Source organism: Mustela nivalis, assembly GCF_964662115.1.
Source record: "Mustela nivalis genome assembly, chromosome: 6".
NCBI classification, from domain to species: Eukaryota; Metazoa; Chordata; class Mammalia; order Carnivora; family Mustelidae; genus Mustela; species Mustela nivalis.
Genome location: NC_139025.1, coordinates 39,449,285 through 39,468,745, shown reverse-complemented (window position 1 = coordinate 39,468,745; position 19,461 = coordinate 39,449,285). Strand labels below are relative to the sequence as shown.

At 36.2% G+C, this 19,461-nt stretch overlaps 1 protein-coding gene across 2 annotated transcripts in view; it reads left to right on the top strand.

Annotated features, from left to right (window-relative positions):
- Positions 1-19,461, top strand: part of MNAT1 (MNAT1 component of CDK activating kinase) — a 214,194-nt gene that overhangs the window by 58,990 nt on the left and 135,743 nt on the right. For both annotated transcript variants that reach the window (XM_082734953.1, XM_082734952.1), the window contains exons 2-3: positions 6,852-7,004; positions 9,243-9,316. In XM_082734953.1, coding sequence (XP_082591079.1) covers positions 6,880-7,004; positions 9,243-9,316 — 199 coding nt within the window. In that variant the 5' untranslated portion in view covers positions 6,852-6,879. The remainder of the gene's footprint in view (positions 1-6,851; positions 7,005-9,242; positions 9,317-19,461) is intronic.

The window sequence follows — 19,461 nt, the reverse complement described above, 5'->3', positions numbered from 1 at the left end:
GGTTCGATCCCAGGACCCTGGGATCATGACCTGAGCCGAAGGCAGAGCCTTTAACTCATGGAGCCACCCAGGCGCCCAAGTTGAATGTAATTCTTATCTTTGTTCTTTTATAAGTGAGGTGTTTTCCCCTCCTCTTTCATCATTTTTTTCTTTATCTCTAATTTTCTGTAATTTGGTAATGATCTGCCTAGAGTTTTTTTGTTTTGGTTTTTTTGTTTGTTTGTTTGTTTGTTTTTTGGTATTTGTCTTCTTTGGTGTTCTCTGAGCTTTTTGGATCTATGGTTTGGTGTCTGTTGTTAATACAGTGGAAATTTTCAGTTGTTTCAAATATTTCTTTGCCTTTCTTCTCCTTGTGGTATACCAGTTGCACATATCTTACACTTTTTGTAGTTCTGTAGTCCTTGGATATTCTCTTCGTTCAGTCTTTTTCTCTGGTTTTCAGTTTTCGAGGATTCTGTTTGTATATTTTTTTTGCTCAAGGATTATTTCCTCATCTGTGTCCAGTCTGCTAATAAGGCCATCAAAGTCATTCTGCATCCCTGTTTACATTGCTCACCTGTTCTTGCATCTTGTCTACTTCATTTGTTAGAACCCTTAACATATTAGTTATAGTTCCTTTATGTTTCTAGTTTGATAATTCTAACATCCCTGTCATGTCTGTTCTGAATTTGCTGTGTCTTCCAATTGTGTTTTTTCGCCTTTTGGTATGGCTTTTAAGTTTTTCTTGATAGCTAGATGTGATGTATAGTGTAAAAGGAATTTTTCTAAGTAGGCTTTTAGTAATGTTATGGTGAGGTATTGTGGGGAGGGCAGTGGTCTATATTCTTGTGATTGGATTTCAGGATTTTAGTGAGCCTATCCTTCTGGACTGTGCAGTTCACAAGTGTCTGAAAGTGGTTTTTTCTTCCTCCTAGTTAGGTGTACTGGATGGCTAGAATTGGCTACCTTCTCACAGTTTAGTTAGGGATAGCATTTTTTACATTTTTGCAAATTCCTTTGTTTAAGGTTAAGAGAAAACAGCTAGATTGTGATATTTGCTTCTGCAGTGATCTATATTGTTACATGTTATTTCTGTTGAAATACATGGAGGTGATACGGCCTCCCATAGAAATATAGTTGGAAAATGGAGGAACCTGTTGATAGCTTTTCAGATAATATTCTTTGGCCTACTTAGGTAAATTTTTATTTAGTTTCTTTGAATCATTGTGAAAGTAAAGGGGATATCTTACTTAGTGTAGGACCTGCTTTTCTGGATATTCGTAGTACTAACCGAATTTGCCCTTAGCTTTCCCAAGGTAGACTTATAGTCATGGTCCCTATAAAGATACTTCCTGGCTTGGTATACTAGCAGTTTGTTTTCTTTAAATTCTTGAAAACTCTGAATGTTCCTGGTGGTCATGTTGTGTTCCTTTACTATTCATATAATTGTTTATCAGGTTTCCCAGTGTACAGTTTTATTTCTGAGGCCCTTCATAAAGTTAGCTAGAGGACTTTCCTTTTAATTTCTAACTGACCTTCACTCTGTTTCGTCAACAGATTTGAAGGGGCATTGAGTCTCTGCAAAACTTGGATCTCAGCATCCAACACTATAACCTCCACACACTTTTTGGCTATTCTAGGTCAAAACTGTTCATCAGTGGCAACAAGAATGGGTTCAAAAGAGTAAAGTCCACATATTTTAGGAAATATACTCCACTCAGGATAGTGCATTTGGAACATTCATTGGCTTGGAGCATTTGGAGTGTGATGTGTTAATGCTTGCTGACCGAGAGTATGCAGTATAATTTGTTGAGCTATTGCTTATTGGCTGAGAGCTTATGATAGTATTCAGAGTATATCTTTATTATAGAGTTTTATTTTTTCTTTCTATTTTGATCACTATATTATGAACCCTTATGCACAAAGTTTGTGTTATTTTCTTTGTATCCTTAATAGTGTGGAAGATACTGGTTTTGGATATATTGAGTTCGAGGTAACTTTTTTCTAAATAAAAAAATGTACCCGTGGGATATCAAAGAGGAATTGTGCAGTAGGCAGTGTCTAATAGAAACTCAGGAGAGATATTTGGGCTGGAGGTAGACACTGGGGATTGTTACTTAGGTTATTGTAAAAGTTTTGAGTAAGGATAAGATTGAAAGAGAGAATGTGGAATGTGAAGCAGACCATGGTCACTTCTTGCTAGTTAAATGATTGTAAGTCAGTTATTTGACTTTGTAGTGCTCAGTGACCTCACCTGTAGGATAAGGAAAATCATAAAGATCCCTAATACATGTTATCTTTCTAACTTCCTTCATACATTTCCATCCTTTTTCTAGAAAATACATACAGTGTTGTTCAAGAAAGCATTTAAATTTGGGTTAGGAGTTTACGGACACGAGGGCCAAAAGGGAAATTAGATGTATTCCATGGTCCTTGCTGTCTGTGAGGAGGATACAAATCCACTTTTTGCTGTGGGGGTGGGTGCTCATGTTTTCTTGGCACAGCTATACTAAATTACTAGCTCTTTCCTTTTTCCCTGTATATAGCTCTATTTTTCTGGCTCAATATGGGCTTAAACATAATATTGGAATTTATGCATTGTATTATTTGCTTTTGAGTTGTAGATTGGCATGCTAAATGGTAATATCCAACAGAAGATCGAATAGTTATTAATTTTGAGTTCTAAGACAGTGGGAAAAAATGGGTTTACATAATTTCTTTCTTTTTAATTTTGAGAGTAAATTTTATTCCCCAAAGTCTATGAGGGGAAATTTATAATGTTTTATAATGTTCTAACACTTGCAGTTCCAGTCCATCCCTTCTATTTTTATGGATGAATTCTTTGTTTGGTATCTTGAAACACTATGTTGCAGTAGTTTTTGTCCTTAAGCTTTGGAGTAGATGGATTATGAATTCCCTTTTACGTATAAAGTGATATATACCAATTTAACCTTAGATTACAAAAAAGTTATTTACCGGTCTTAGAAAATTTAGGTAGCATATTTTGAGAGAAAAAATTACCTTAATTAATATGTAGCTCCTACCCTATAGAGTTCAGTACACATGAGTTTATGGAATAATTTATTACAGGGAAAATTTTTTCTTTAACAGAAGTTATTACTTGTTTATCTTTCAAGACCATAAACTTCTTTTAATTTAATTCAATTTAATTTAATTTATTTTTTGAGAGAGAGTGCATGCACATGAGGAGGTGGGACTAGGGGGGCTGGCAGAGGGAGAAGGCAAGGAGCCCCATGTGGGGCTCTATCCTAGGACTCTGGGATCATGACCTGAACTGAAGGCAGACTCTAAACTAAGTACCCCAAGACACAGACTTCTATTCTGAGTTGTTTCAGGAAGCCAGTGAGTGAAAGAAGAATGGAAAGTCCTGATAAAACTACATGACTTCAGAGACAGTCTCTAAATACAAAATGTATAATTACTTACCTTTTTAAAGTCAGCTAATCTATTTTAATAGCTATTGAAATTGTGCATAAAATAATAATTCGTTTTGAGAAAGAAAAGCAAGTAAGTCAGTTAAATATCTTGACAAAGGAATATAAGCAGTTAAATTTTCATATAAGAAAACAAAATCTAAAAATACATTGTTTAGAATGAGAAGAAGGTGGGCACCATTCTGGTTTTTTAAAAACAAGAGAAAACCATAATGATATCTTTGAGAGTGGGTAATGACTAAGGATTTTGACTTTTCCAGCAAATTTTCCTGTGCTCTGGAAAATATCAGATTTTGTATGAAAAACTTTCTTGCACTCTTGGAGGCCAGAGATTTTCCATATGCTGCTGTTTTGGTTGCTCTGTTGCCAGATGCAGTGAATTAGCAATTATTAACTTTTTCTTTTGTAAGTACTTTATAAATATATATTTTATAAATACGTAGAAAAATTGGTCATATAAACTCTAAAAGTAGTATGTTAGTTGTGGTAAGTGAGATAGAGAATGGAATGAAGTAGAGCTTTAAGTTTTTTTCTCTGTGTGCTTGTATATTTGAGCTCAAGAAAACAGTTATTTGTTCTTATAGCAGTTAAATCAGAAAGGGAGAAAGTTGTATAGGAAAATAAATTATTTTAAAAATTCTTAAATACTGTTGAAATCCTTATGATTTAAAGTAGATTTAAAAAAAAGTAAAGATATAGAACTGATTGTGGAAACAAATATATCTAATATAGAGTATAACTTTTAGAAATATTTTAGTGTTCTGTATAACCTTGTTTTTAAAATTTTTTTTTAAAAGATTTTATTTATTTATTTGAGAAAGAGAGAGAGAGAATGAGTGGTGGGGAGAGCAGGGAGAGAGAAGAGAGAAGCAGACTCCTTGCTGAGGGGGAAGCTTGATCCCAGGACCCGGAGGTCATGACCTCAGCATAACTGACTGAGCCACCCAGGTGCCCCTGTATTGTCTTGTTAAATGAATTATCAACTGAGTCTACTCTCCAAGACCTTGAAATATAGAATACTATTTGTGGTTTGATATTTTTGAGTATTTTTGGTGGCTCCCTGCTTATAAATATCTTTAATCAGTGTAGTTTTATTTATTTTTAAAAAGATTTATTTATTTATTTTGAAGAGACAGCAGGAGTGGAAGGAACAGAGGGAGAGGAGAGAGAGAATCCCAAGCTGACTCTGGCTCAGTGCACAGCCCAGCCTGGGGCTCAATCCCGTGACCTTGAGATCATGACCTGACTTGAAACAGTCAGAGGTCCATGCAGGCATTTCTAGTCAGTGTAGTTTTAAAGTATGCTCATTTTCAACTTCTATAGTTAGATTTCACTTTCTCTAACAACAAAGATTAGGGGAAATGCACCATTCCCAATCTTCTGAATCCTGAAGTGAATTTTCTGGGGTTTTGTTGATCTTGATAATGACAACTGTGATCTGTGTTCTCTTAGGATTTTTTTTTTTCCCTTTCTAATATTTGGTGGCACTGTTAAGATAGAAACATGCAAAGGTAAATGTTATTATTTTACTAATAGCCAACCTTAAAAATTCTTATTTCCTTGTGTCCCCTTACTCATTAGATTTTCTCTTTTCACCTCTTACATTCATTTTTAAAGTATGTATAGTTTTTTCAGTACTTATTATCTGTCAGGCACTGGGGATAGAGAACAGATAGGCCAGATTCCTGCTCTCATGCAGTGTAAATACATCCTCCATCTTCATAAAGGTTACAGAAAATCAGCACATAAATAAATAATTTTAGGCACCTGGGTGGCTCAGTTGGTTAAGCATCTGTCTTTGGCTCAGGTCATGATCCTGGCTGGGGTCCTGGGATCAAGTCCCCTGTTGGGCTCACTACTCTGTGGAAAGCCTGCTTCTCCCTCAGTGCCTCTCTCTGTTTCTCATGAACGAATGAATGAATGAATGAGTGAGTGAATAAATAGAATCTTAACAAAAAATTCAAACAATGCTAAGAAAACAGTGATTAGGACTCTTGTAGCCCTCTTGTGTGGAATTGGGCAAGATTACAACTAGAGGACTGTATATCAAAATGTTTAAATATTAGTTAAGAATTAAGCTACACCCTTGGCATAGTCTTGAGTTCCCATGCTGTCCACTTAACTTCCTAGGGCTGCAACCTCAAGACCCAGAGGCTGAAGGAACTGTTATTTTCTTTTAGCCAGGCTTTCTACTTTTTAGTCTGATTAGTAGCATGGATATCTTGGGACAGGGCAAGGATGGTTGAGTGGTGCGGACCCATCAAAAACAGTGTGAACTGGGGCACCTGGGTGGCTCAATGGGTTAAGCCTCTGCCTTCAGCTCAGGTCGTGATCCCGGGTCCTGGGATTGAGCCCCGCATTGGGCTCTCTGCTCAGTAGGGAGCCTGCTTCCCTTTCTCTCTCTCTCTGCCTGCCTCTTTGCCTACTTGGGATCTATCTCTCTGTCAAATAAATAAATAAAATCTTTAAAAAAAAAAAAAAACAGTGTGAACTGATCCTGTCAGATCCCTAGGAATCCAATATAAGAAGCTAGCCTCTCTAGGTCCTTGTTTTTCCAACTTAAGACTTCAGGAAATTCTATACTCTTTGCCAAATTGTACTTCCCAAGAAGAAAGGAGGGAATGCAGTTCTTCTGGTGGATTTGGGGCAGCCAACTCTTACTGATTAAAACTTTCATAAGGGACCATTCCTTCTAGGATTTCTCAGAGCAGAGCAGTGGTGATTTTTTCCCTTTATCCATAGATACTGGGGTACCATCAGTTTCTTCTCTTTGGCCTGGGGCGGAGCAGGGGTAGAGAAGCCCTCTTTCAGCTAGCACTTCTCCCTTGCAATTCCTCTTTGTTCAGTTGCTTACTGTACTTTCCCAAAAAAACCCCAAAAAACCTCAAGACAAAAAAACAACTTCCTTATAAGGCTGAAAGAGAAAAAAAAGTCTTTGTTTTAGTGATTGTAGTCTTCCGAGGGCTTTAAAGTGTAACCTTTCTTTGGTGGAGGCCTTTGGTAGAGGCCTTTCTTGCCTAGATCTAAGAGTGTTGCTGGACTGAGAATGGAGGTGACCACAGACCATTCTTTTACATGCCTCTTTGACTTTTCCCTATCCTGCTATCTCTGAATCTGCCTAGCCCCCAACTCAGTTGTTTTAATTCGCAAATTTGTTTAATTTGTAAAATGGAACTGGCATCATTTGGATACCTGGATTTAAAAACTAAGCTCCAAATGTAAATAAATACTATCTAAAAGTTCCTTTTTGTGTGAGAGTTTTATGTAGCAATGATTAATTTTCCTGTCTCTGCTCCCCTGCTAGAAAAACACACCCAAACAAAAAACCACCAAAACAACAAAAATGGTAAAGTATATACAAAATTGTTCTGGATTTGAGTATTGGCTTAAAGGTTACCTTGTATTTTCTCCTTACAGATGTGAAAGTTGTGTGGATTTACTGTTTATGAGAGGAGCTGGAAACTGTCCTGAATGTGGCACTCCACTTAGAAAGAGCAACTTCAGGGTACAACTCTTTGAAGATCCTACTGTGGACAAGGAGGTTGAGATTCGGAAAAAAGTCCTAAAAATGTAATTGTTATTGTTTGACTGATTCAATATACAAAGAGGACTTTAAGAATTATTTCAATAATTGCTGTAATTATTTACTGATAGAAATATGGAAATATGGACAGTTAGGCAAGTGAATAATTTATAAGTTCATCTATGCATTTGTTCAACAGAAATTTATTAAGTACTTAGATAATATCTAGCCTTGGTTAGAGAAGAGTAGATCATTTTGATTGATAGCTTTACAATTTGTTTACTTACTGTTTGTTTTTTAATTTAGTTAAATACATATTGTGTACTTTCTGTGTGCAAACGCTGTGTTATGCATATTAGTCACTAGGTACAAAATGAGTAAAATAGCTATGAACCTTGCCCTCGTAAGGCTTTCAGTATAGTAGTATAGGATTGCACGGAGATAGATAATAAAGCAGGCAAACTAAACAACTGTGTGTTTATAAATTGAGAAGAATATTATAAAGTTAGTGACTGAGTGTTGGTTGGGTCACTGATACCAGGTAGGGCCTCTGGAGGTATTTAAGTTGAGATTTGAAGTCTGTTAGAGAAAATAATGTTACTGGGGTGCCTGGGTGGCTCAGTGGGTTAAGCCTCTGCCTTTGGCTCAGGTCATGATCTGCTTGTCAGGGAGCCTGCTTCCTCCTCTCTCTCTGCCTGCCTCTCTGCCTACTTGTGATCTCTCTGTCAAATAAGTGAATAAAATCTTAAAAAAAAAAGAAAATAATATTACCTATAATTTGTTTTCATATGTATCTCTGTATATGTACATAATATATTTACCTATAATTTGTTTTCATATATGTGTGTTTCATATATGTGTGTATGTACATAATATATTCTTTATAGTATCTTTTTCATTTATAATTTAGTTTTTACTCTTTTTTAAAGATTTTGTTTGTTTATTTGAGAGAGAATAAGAGAGCGTACAAGCAGGGAGAGGGGCAGGGGGAAAGGGAGAGGGACAGACTCCCCACTGAGCAGGGAGCCAGATGCAGGGCTTTATCCCAAGATCGCAGGATCACAACCTGATTTGCTTAACTGACTGAGCCATGCAGATGCCCCTAGTTTTTACTCTTTGTGAATAGTTTTGGGTTTTATTTGATCTGTCCTTTTATTGAAAGTCACCTTATTGTTTTTGAAGTTTAATGAATTAATATATAAATTTAATGTATTATTATATTTTTGGTGGTATATGTCTCAACTTAGGTCACCAATGTTTTAAAGATTTGTTTATTTATTTTGGAGAGAAAGAGTGAAAGAGTGCTAGCAGAAGTGGGAGGGACAGAGGGAGAGAGAGAATCTCATGTAGACTCTGTGCTCAGCGAGAAGTTTGATGTGGGGCTTGATCTCACAACCCTGAGATTGTGATCTGAACCAAAAGCAAGAATTGGACCCCCAACCAACTACACCACCCATGTGCCCTGTAGGTCGCCAGTGTTTTAGCAGCATCTTTCTAGGTATTTAACATGTGTTACTTTATCGATGTTCCAGGCTGCTCTTTTATTATATGTATTGCTTCTGGGAAATAGTCTCTTTTGTTTTTTATTTCTTTCTTAAAGATTTTATTTATTTATTTGAGAGAGAGTGAGAGCATGAGAGAGAGCTAAGCGAGAGAAAGAGAAAGCACAAGCAGGAGGTAGGGTAGAGGGAGAAACAGACTCCCCGCCCAGCAAGGAGCCCGATGTGGGACTCCTTTGCAGGTCCTGGGATCATGACCTGAGCTGAAGGCAGGTGCTTAATCAACTGAGCAACCCAGGTGCCCTAGATAGTCTCTTTTATATTTATTTATTTTTATTGAGCCCTTGTCATTTTCTTATTCTTCACAAGGATATTACAGTATTTACAGAATTTCCTGATCTGGTATTCTTCAGACCATTATTGTCATGAAAAATAGGAAGGTATTTTTTTGAATTAATTTTTAGGTTTCTGAAAATTAGCAAATCTATTTATAAGAAGCAAATTGGGCCCCTAATTTCTTTTTCTTTCTTTTCCCTAAGTTTTAGAAGGATTTAACATATTTTATCATCCTTTCTTGATTCTGTTCCTTCTCTATAATCGTAAGAATTTAAGAACAACATTCTTGGTCTGGTTACAAACATGGTGTCAGGAAAACAGTGTTTTACACAGTAAGCAATAAACTATTCTTTTCTATATGTCATGAATAAAATATGTGAAAAGAAACCAATTAGATAATATTGAAAGCAAGAGATATGTAATATGTTGAATTTTTTTCTTCTATTGAAGATACAATAAAAGAGAAGAAGACTTTCCTAGTCTAAGAGAATATAATGATTTCCTGGAAGAAGTGGAAGAAATTGGTATGTTTTTTTATGCTTGTGTTTTTGATATGATACCCTGTGTGCTTTTATCTTTTACATGCCTAAAAGATAAACATCTCACACAAAATCTCTAATAAGTTTTGTTTTGATAGCTGATGTTTTACCTCTTTACTTTCTGTTGTACTTAATCATGTTTGTTAAATTGAAGCCATACTTTAGTAATAAATGTTTTGTCTCAGGAAAAATAGTATCACTTTTTTATTCCCCCGAGATTTTATTTATTTATTTGAGAGAGACAGAACAAGTGGGGGAGTGGGAGAGAGAGAGGGAGAGGCAGGTTCCCTGCTGAGCAGAGAGCCTGACTTGGGGCTCGATCCCAGGACCCCGGGATCATGACCTGAACCAAAGGAAGACACTTAACCAACTGAGCCACCCAGGTGCTGCAATAGTATCAGCTTATAGATGAGAAGAAAGGCTGTATTTGTATATATCATCTATATGTTCAGGAGGTATTAGAGTAAACACAAAGAAAAAGTACACAGATTTTTTAAAAATAGGATTTCTGTTAACTGTGTATGATGACTAAAGCCACATGGTTTTTTTTTTCATTTATGTCTCTGTGCATACAGTAGTTTGAAAATAGTTAGAAGCAGTTGACTATTGAGTGGCATTTTTAAATTAGTATTGTTCTAGAATCAGAGGCTAGAGTAATCTTAGCGCCTTTTCTTTCTGTTTCATTTCCATACCTGTATTAAGTAATAATAATTATGGCAGCTATAAAAAAATTAATTTTTTTATTAATTTTGATGCATTCATCAAAAGAAAGAATTATTTTTGCTTTTTTTTTTTTCTTTAAAGATTTTATTCATTTATTTGACAGAGAGAGACTCAGTGAAAGAGGGAGCACAACAGGGGGAGTGGGTGGGGGAGAAGCAGGCTTCCCGCAGAGCAGGGAGCCTAATGCTGGGCTTGATCTCAGGACCCCGGGATCATGACCTGAGCTGAAGGTAGATGCTTAACAACTGAGCCACCCAGGTGCCCCTATTTTCACTTTCTTATTTAAGATTTCACAGATGTTAAAAAGCCTGGAAGTTGTTATACATCAATTAAAAAAATTAATTTTTTTATAGCTGCCATAATTATTATTACTTAATACAGGTATGGAAATGAAACAGAAATTACAGATTGTGGAAATAAGAATGAGACTTAGAGAATTAAACAAATCATCTTTTTTCTTCTTCTCTCAACCTGGTAACCAAGCTGTATTTATGTTGTTTCATATTTAAGATATGAGTATAACAGATTGATTGTTCATTAGAAGATTTATATAGAGAAATGGAGTATTCTGATGCCTTTAACTTCTTTACTAACAGAAAAATCCAGAGAATATTTTATTTCAACTGTTATGGAAACTTTTCTAAAATATCTAAGTTCATTTGTTATGTCATAGCAAATAGCATGTACAGAATATAACTTAACCTTTTTGTGGAATCTTTTAGTGCCTTGGAGCCATTGTTTTTTCATTCTAATTGTATTGATTGCACTTCATTTGTAATCTTACCAATCCAACCATCAGTGGCTTGGATTTTAGTTGAAAAAGAGGTAGAATGGTAGAGTTGGGAGTGCTAAGGCAAAGTAGAAAAGTTATGATCTCAACTGAGAAGATAAATTGAAAGAATTCTGTGAGAACTGGGCAAGTGTAGAATTCTGGCTGTATATAGATATTAAGTATAGGACAGGCACCTGGATAGTAGCAGGAAGAAATCCAGCTCGCATTTATTATAAAGGCAATGTGATTCGTTAAGAGTCTGGTCAAGCAACAAAGAGAAAGGAGATTATAGATGTCACAGAGCAAGGTGTACTACATGGATACAAGTCCAAGCAGGCAGGTAGGATGGTTACTCTAAAGAAATCAATGGACAAAGAAGGTGGGGAAGGGAGGCGGGGATCTTGATTCTAGAGTAAGGTTCTGGTTGAGCCATTATTTTTAAACATACATATTTTTCTATGGGTTGAATTAGTTCGAAGGTATGAACAACTGGGGACCCATAGGTAAGACCATGTTTATGTCCAGAAGCAGGAGCCAGGATTGACAGGTAAGAGAAAGACTGGCTATTACAGCTGTACCATATGTAATTCTTCCCTTAGCAGAGGAGAAAATTGTCTCGGAGCATTTAATTTGAATGTGATTCTGCTATCACGTATATTCATGAAGGACTGTCTTCAGTTGCAGTTATGTCGAAGCTTTCTTAACCTGCCTCCACTGAATTGACGTATTGGGGTAACTGACATTTCCCAGTCCTTCCATAAAATACACTGATTGAAGCCCAAAACATAAGAATACACGATGAACCTCGTTCATTATTAGATGTCTTCAATTCATCTCTGTACTTCTCTTCAGTTCATTTGAATACTGAAAGTTGTTTGTGTTGGTAACCAGGCCTTATTTATTTATACTTGTAATTAGGTAATTTAATTAAGTAGTTTATATGGTTGGTGGAGAAAAGTACACAAGTGAAGGTTCCTGCTTTAGAAAATGGAAAATGAACAATATAGATGACAAGTATGGTTTATATAAGAAAGATGCAGTTAAAGATACTAACTAGACATTGGCTGTATGTCATTAAGTTAGAGAGGGACTGTATACTTACTATATATGTTAAGTTAAAGTATTTAAGGAGTGTGTATGTGTGTTGCCCTCCCTTAACAGACTTTTGTAAGTAATCAGCTACTAATTTTTTTTTAAAGATTTTATTTATTTATTTATTTGACAGGGAGAGAGAGACAGTGAGAGAGGGAACACAAGCAAGGGAAGCAGGAGATGGAGAAGCAGGCTTCCCACCAAGCAAGAAGCCTGATGTAGGGCCTGATCCCAGGACCCTGGGATCATTACCTGAGCCGAAGGCAGACATTTAACAATTGAGCCACCCAGGTGTCCCAGCTACTAATCTAGATTCTGCTGGATAAAGAGCCATTCTGATTGTATTTGAAGATATTGATGAAGTTTGGGGTCTAGCCTCTTGGACTTAGACTTTATTTTCTGAACTTCAGCAAATATTGTTCTATGTGAACTACTTTACTTGCAGGGCAGACTCTAAAGAGGAAAAATAATTATGTAAACTAATAACTATAATATAATGTGAAAGTAGTATAGGCATTTATAAAGTGTTATGGGAATACTGATAACATTTCAACATTGGGAAATAGAAGTATAGTTTGATCAGAGAAGAGGTCGTATTTGAATTTGGCCTTAAAAGATGGAATAGGAGTTTACCAGGTGGGAAGAGGATGGAAGAACATTTTTAGCAAAAGACAAAATTACAGAGATAGAGGGTATTGAATATATTAGAGAATGAGCAAGTAATGTTATAAGTCACTAGAACATGGGGAATGACTAGAAATGAGGCTTGAGAAACAGACTAGATCTGAGTTAATGAGAGCTTTGCAAGCTGAGCTGTCAGGGTAAGATTTTATTCTATGGTCAATAGTGAGTCAGCAGGATAGTGTGGTAGTGATGTGGATTATTGACAGGTGAGCTTTGAGTTTGGGAAACATTTTTAAGGGACCATTACAGCAATTTGGATAAATAATGAGAGCTAACTTTAGTCACAGGGATATAATGAGAGTAGGGTGTAGAGGGGTAGAGTAGATAAAGGGGATGTTTTAGAATATTCAAGGACTAATTTGATATAGGTGGTGAGGTAGAGCAGGCAGGGATGAGTTAAAATTGATGATCTTACACAGTAGTATAGTATTAATCAAGAAGATAAAAGCTGGAGAACAGGCAGTATTTTTTATTGTTTTGTTGGGTGGAGAGTAAAGCAATGATGGAAAGACTAGTTTTAGCACTTTTAAGTTTTGTTAGGGTGTGGCCGCACCACTGCGTTGTGTGTATTTGTTTTTAATTGTTATGGTATAAATAAAACTTCCTTTTAAAATCTTGTTTCAGTAGCTGTCTGCTTTGTGTTTTATTCATGATTTCAAAGATGATTATTTCAATGTCCATTATATCTGTATTGGCTATCTCTGTTAATCAGAAGTATAAAATGTTAATTTAATGGGCACCTGCTAAGTGCCAGACTATGCTGTATTCATATTTTTTTTTTAAAAGCTTTTTTTTTTTTAAAGATTTTATTTATTTATCTGACAGAGAGAGATCACAGTAGACAGAGAGGCAGGCAGAGAGAGAGAGAGAGGGAAGCAGGCTCCCTGCTGAGCAGAGAGCCCGATGCGGGACTCGATCCCAGGACCCTGAGATCATGACCTGAGCCGAAGGCAGCGGCTTAACCACTGAGCCACCCAGGCACCCTGCTGTATTTATTATCTCGCATAATTTTCACAACACTGAGAGGGGCACTTTTATTCCTTATTTTGCATATGGAGAAGAGATAAAGGGAGCTTAGATTACATTGCTAGTAAATAATGGAGCCAAATTTTGAACATAGGTTTTTCTGACTCTCAGAGCCTATGAAGGTGCTTGCTAGTCTCAGAGTAGTTACTAGTCCATGTCTAAAACATGGGATGGTAATTGGGGAAGCAGTAGGAGATGAAAGAAGAAGAAGTAGATTGGGGCCATATTTTGAAGGACCTTAAAGAAGATTGAACTCAATTATAAAGGTCGAAGGGTTCTATTGAAGATGCCTAGGCCTAGAATGAGAGGAATAGAGTTGATAGAGAGGCTAAGGAGTCAGTGTTTGAGGATTTAGAAGTTGGGGATTGGTCATTTGGTTAAATAAATTTCATTTTGAATCTTTATAATGTCACAAATATAAAAATTTTAAGATATTGTAATTTTGAATAATGGCATAAAAATTATAATAGAAGGGGCACACATGAAGATTAACTTTCTTACAGCATTAACAATAAGCTCCTTTCTATGGTTATGACAATCTAAACATAAAAATTCTTGTTTCCTTTTGGCCCCAGGGCTTATCTCAAAGGTTTGTTCTTAGTTTCATAATAAATAGATTATTCTTTTGGTTCAGGGTATGCTTATTTTGAAAGGGTGAGAAAGTCCTAAGGGCTCTAATTATAAATTCTGATGTCAAAAAGACTTCAGAATTGTACTTAAATAACATTAAATCTTTCAGAAAGTACAATAGGTTTTTTGTTGCCTTTTAATACTTGAGTAAGGCAGGTCAACATCTGAGTTATACCAGCAGCCAGATAAAGGGGCAGATGATTGTTACAGAAATTATCTTGTATTCTTTTTTCTTCAAGACTATTATACCAACCTGAACCATTATGGCATGAATGAAGCTTGCTTCATCTGAAAAGTTTTTAAGATAGTACTTTTACTTTAAAAAAAATTTTTTTTCTTCTTATTAAGGGAAGTGATTTGTATTATTTATGATTATAAATTTTATTGTTATTACCTTGGCTTTCCAAATGAAAAAAATGAAATGAATTGATTATTTCAGTTTTATTGAGATTGATTATAAAGTTTTTAATAAGCATGAGAGAAAATTGTATACAGATGAATTTCACTTAGGTTTCAACTTTACCTATTTCTGGGTTCTACTTAATAGAAAACTTTGATCAGTAGTACTCTGTCCAGCTTGCTGATAAACTTTGTGTTTTCTTTAACTGGTCTAAATATTCTTTTTTTTTTTTTTTTTTTTTTTTAAATTTTTATTTATTTGACAGAACACAAGTAGGCAGAGAGGCAGGCAGAGAGAGAGGAGGAAGCAGGCTCCCTGCTGAGCAGAGAGCCCGATGCGGGACTCGATCCCAGGACCCTGAGATCATGACCTGAGCCGAAGGCAGCGGCTTAACCCACTGAGCCACCCAGGCGCCCGGTCTAAATATTCTATTAAAGTTCAATATAGGATATCAGTTTGATTATCTTTGCTTCTCAGATTTATAACCAAAAGAAAGATAATTTTTTTTCTTGTATTTTGTATCCATTTGCTTTGCCATTCTATGGAATTCAATTCTGTAATTATATTCAATTCTGTAATTATAAAGTTCATTTTAATCTGTAATTATAAAGGTAATTATAAACATTAGCATTAGTTTATTTATTTTTTCCTCTTGTGGTAATTCCACAAGTATTTCTTAAGCCCTTACTAGAGCTTTTTTAAAAAGACTTTATTTTTTAGAGCAGTTTTAGGGTCATAGCAAAATTAAGTGGAAAGTACAGAGTTCCATATACCCTCTACCACACACATGCACAGACTTCCCTGCTATCAGCATCCCCCCACCAGAGTGGTAAATTTGTTACAGTTGAAGAGCCTGTATTGACATATCATTATTGCTCAAAGACCATAGTTGATGTGAGAGTTGTACGTGTTGTACATTTTATGGGTTTGAACAAATATATAATGACACGTATCTACCCTTATGGTATTGTACAGAATAGTTTTACTGCCCTAAAATTACTCTGTGCTCTGCTTTTTTGTCTCTTCTTCCTCCCCTAACTTCTGGCAACCATTGATTTTTTTCTGCTTTTGTAGATTTACCTTTTTTTAGACTGTCATGTAGTTGGAATCATACAGTATGTAGCCTTCTCAGATCAGCTTCTTTGACTTAGCAGAAATAACACATTTATGGTTCCTCCTTGTCTTTTCATGATTTGATAGCTCATTTCATTTTAGTGCTGTATAATATTTCATTGTCTGGATGTACCACAGTTTATCCATTAACCTGTTGAAGGACATGTTGGTTGCTTCCATGCTTTGGCAATTGTGAATAAAGTTGCTGTAAACATTTGTATATGGGTTTTGTGTGGACAGTTTTTTAGTTCCTTTGGATTAATACCAAGGAGTGTGATTGTTGGATAAAATGGTAAGAGTATGTTTAATTTTGTAAGTAAGATACTGTCTTCCAAAGTGTTCTGTCATTTTGCATTCCTGTTGGAATGAGCAAGCGTTGTTTTTTCTTCACATCCATGTCAGCATTTGTTGTTGTCAGTGTACTGGATTTTGGTTATTTTAATGGGTATGTACTGGAAATTTTTTATTGAAGTGTTGGGAGTGATAAAGATCAATCAGACCTAGAATCTGCCCTCAGTTGATACTCTGTTAGGTCAAATAGATACGTACATTGAAAGTAATTTTATAGGGTAGAAAATGGGTAAGTGCCACCAGTGTGATATTAAACAATATATTGTGGGCATTCAGGGATGGAGAGATTGTACCTGCAAAGTGAGTTATAAAGAAGAGTTGGTGCTTCTTTATAGAATGCTGAGGCAGATACGGATATCCATAGTTCTGGGTTGAGGTTGGTACTAAGATATGGGTACTCTGGGAGCAATATGATCACAGTTTGGAAGTAGGTAAGTGTGGAGCCTGTGCTGGTGCAGAAGAAGAGCTGAACTGTGCTAGCAGTGTTTTTCTGGCATTGAGAGGAACAATACAATTAGTATTGTAGGAAGAAGTTCAGGCTTTGGAATCAGATAGTCTGTGTTAAAATCCTGGTTACAACATTTACTGGCTGCATAACTTGGGTGTAGGTATTTAATGTCTTTAAACCTTATCTGTAAAGTGTGAATAATAGAAGTACCTATCTCATAAGGTTATTGGGAGGATTAAGTGATGTATTAATTAAGGCCAGATGCTGGACATAGTGCCTGTCATATATACTTCATAGATACTTGGTACACAGTGTAGAGTGTATTCTTCAAGCAAAATTTTGAAGAGATCACTTGAAGCAAACAAATGAAGCAAAGCCTCTCTGGATAGAATTGCTTAGTCTTCCCGTTGGTTCTTGAAGAGACTCTGAGGAATCTGCAGAACTCAGAGTAGGAAGGGAAAAGCATTAGATTTTCCTTTTTCAAGGCATTGTGGAGGCAGAAGCAGTGAGTGAACTGAGTGACTAAATGACATAATCAGTACTTTGTTTTAGTAGGGTTAATTGGTTAAAAGGAAGGACAGTTTCTTTAATAAATATTTCTTCAGCAGCTAGCACAGTGCTAGATATTATTTAATGCATGAAGCAGGGTAATTTTAGTTCTCCCCTGTTGTCACTTGATCATATAGTGTCCTACATTATTACTTAAGTTTATGTGTTTTGGGGTGATCTCCCTAATGAGAGATCTTTAGTTTTTGAAAATAGGAAATTCTTTGTATGCTCGCAGCACCTGTGTTGGGATCTGAATAGATAATCATTGAGTTCTTGTTTCCTTTCCTCACTTTTTTCCTTATGTCTGGATAATACAGAGATTGTATAAAATATGGTCTTTGAGTGCAAGATAAAGTGTAAGTAAAGAATGCTGTCGGGATGCCTGGGTGGCTCAGTGGGTTGGGCCTCTGCCTTTGGCTCGGGTCGTGGTCTCGGGGTCCTGGGATCGAGCCCCACATCAGGGGGAAGCCTGCTTCCCCCTCTCTCTCTGCCTGCCTCTCTGTCTGCTTGTGATTTCTCTCTCTGTCAAATAAATAAATAAATAAAATCTTAAAAAAAACGAACACTGTGTATGTGTATGCATATTATATGTAGTAGAAAAAGATTTTTTATAAGCTGTAAATAATGTTTTCAGCATTTATAAGAGAAGGAAGTTCTTTCTAGTTAGGGAAGTTGGGGAGAATTTTATAGAAAAGGTAGTTTTTGAGTAGACATTTAAAGATTGGGTATAATTTCAGTAGTAAGAATGGGATCAGGCATGCCGACAGAATGGTGTGATCAAAGGAACTAGAATAGGAAATGTAGGGGACATTTGGGAAATGCAGACTGTCCGCTTTCAAGAGAGGTCTTTATTTAGGAGAGAGAAAAATAGTTAAAGCCAGATTGTGAGGGGTTCTGAATTCTAAAAGTGGTTTTTTTTTTTTTTTTTTTCCTAGTAAAAGGGGGAAAGGCAGAAGGGAGGAGAGGACTATAGGATGGTAAAGGTGCAAGGTGATTAGAGGTGTGCTTCAGAAATATTAGTGTGACAGCATTGTATGTTATGAATTGGGTTAGAGTGTAGGATCAGATGCAGAGATTCTGGAGATAGGAAATTAAGTCAGAGATTATTAGAAATGATCTGGGAGAAATACCATCTGGCTTGTTATATTGTGAGGGCACTTTGAGAATAAGGACAGCTTTAAAGAGATTTTGGTGGTAGCATCTGCTGTTTGTAGAATGCAAAGGAGAGGGGTCAGATGAAGATGCTAAATCTTGGTGTCTTAGTATGATAATCATTATCATACTAATGGAGGAACAAATTTGGAGGAACAAATATAACAAGGAGGAACAAATTTGGAGATAATTATGTGTTTGGCTTTCTGAAATGCACTTTGAAATAGTGTCAGCATTTTCTGGCATTTATTTGGTTGAAACTATGGAAAGTGATGAGATTGCCCAAGGAATAGAGAGGGAAGGAAAGAGGGCAAAAGCCAGAATCATACAGGTTATGTAGAGACTAAGAAGAACCAGAGACGGAAACAGGAAGGAATAGTTGGAGTAGTGGGAGACAGATCAGGAGAATGTATTAAATTAGTCAAGAGAAGAAAGTGCCTAAGGAAAAATAAGTTATTGATATTGTTAAGTGGTCATAGATACTGAGGATGATAGAAGTTATAAAAGATGATTGGCGGAGAAAGATAACTATCATATGATCTCCCTGATACGAGGAAGTGGAGATGTAACGTGAGGGGTTTTGGGGGTAGGAAAAGAATAAATGAAACAAGATGGGATCAGGAAGGAGACAAACCATAAGTGACTCTTAATCTCACAAAACAAACTGAGGGTTGCGGTGGGGTGGGGGCTAGGGAGAGGGTGGTGGGGTTATGGACATTGGGGAGGGTATGTGATATGGTGAGTGCTGTGAAGTGTGTAAACCTGGCAATTCACAGACCTGTACCCCTGGGGATAAAAATACATTATATGTTTATAAAAATAAATTTAATAAAGTAAAAAAAAAGAGATGATTGGATTTGGTGGCTGAATAGATGACCTGTTAAATACAAGAAGTCAATTTTGAGTGATTGGCAAAGATAGCAGAATCACCCTGCATTTACAAGTGGGTCACAGTTGACTTTCTAAGGGCAGTTGGTAGTTTTGAGCCTCCTTCTTAGTTTTTTCTAGGGGCCAGAGTGGGATTTATGCAGAGTGCCTTAGTTGCATATTAACCAGATTCCCTGGTTTACCACAATTACTATTTTCTTTTCTACTTTGTGGTAAAAAAGCTGGAGAGGTAGCTAGAGGGCTGTTGTTTCTCAGTTTCCCTCATTTTTTTCAGAGTTTTCAAATTACATATAATAGAATTG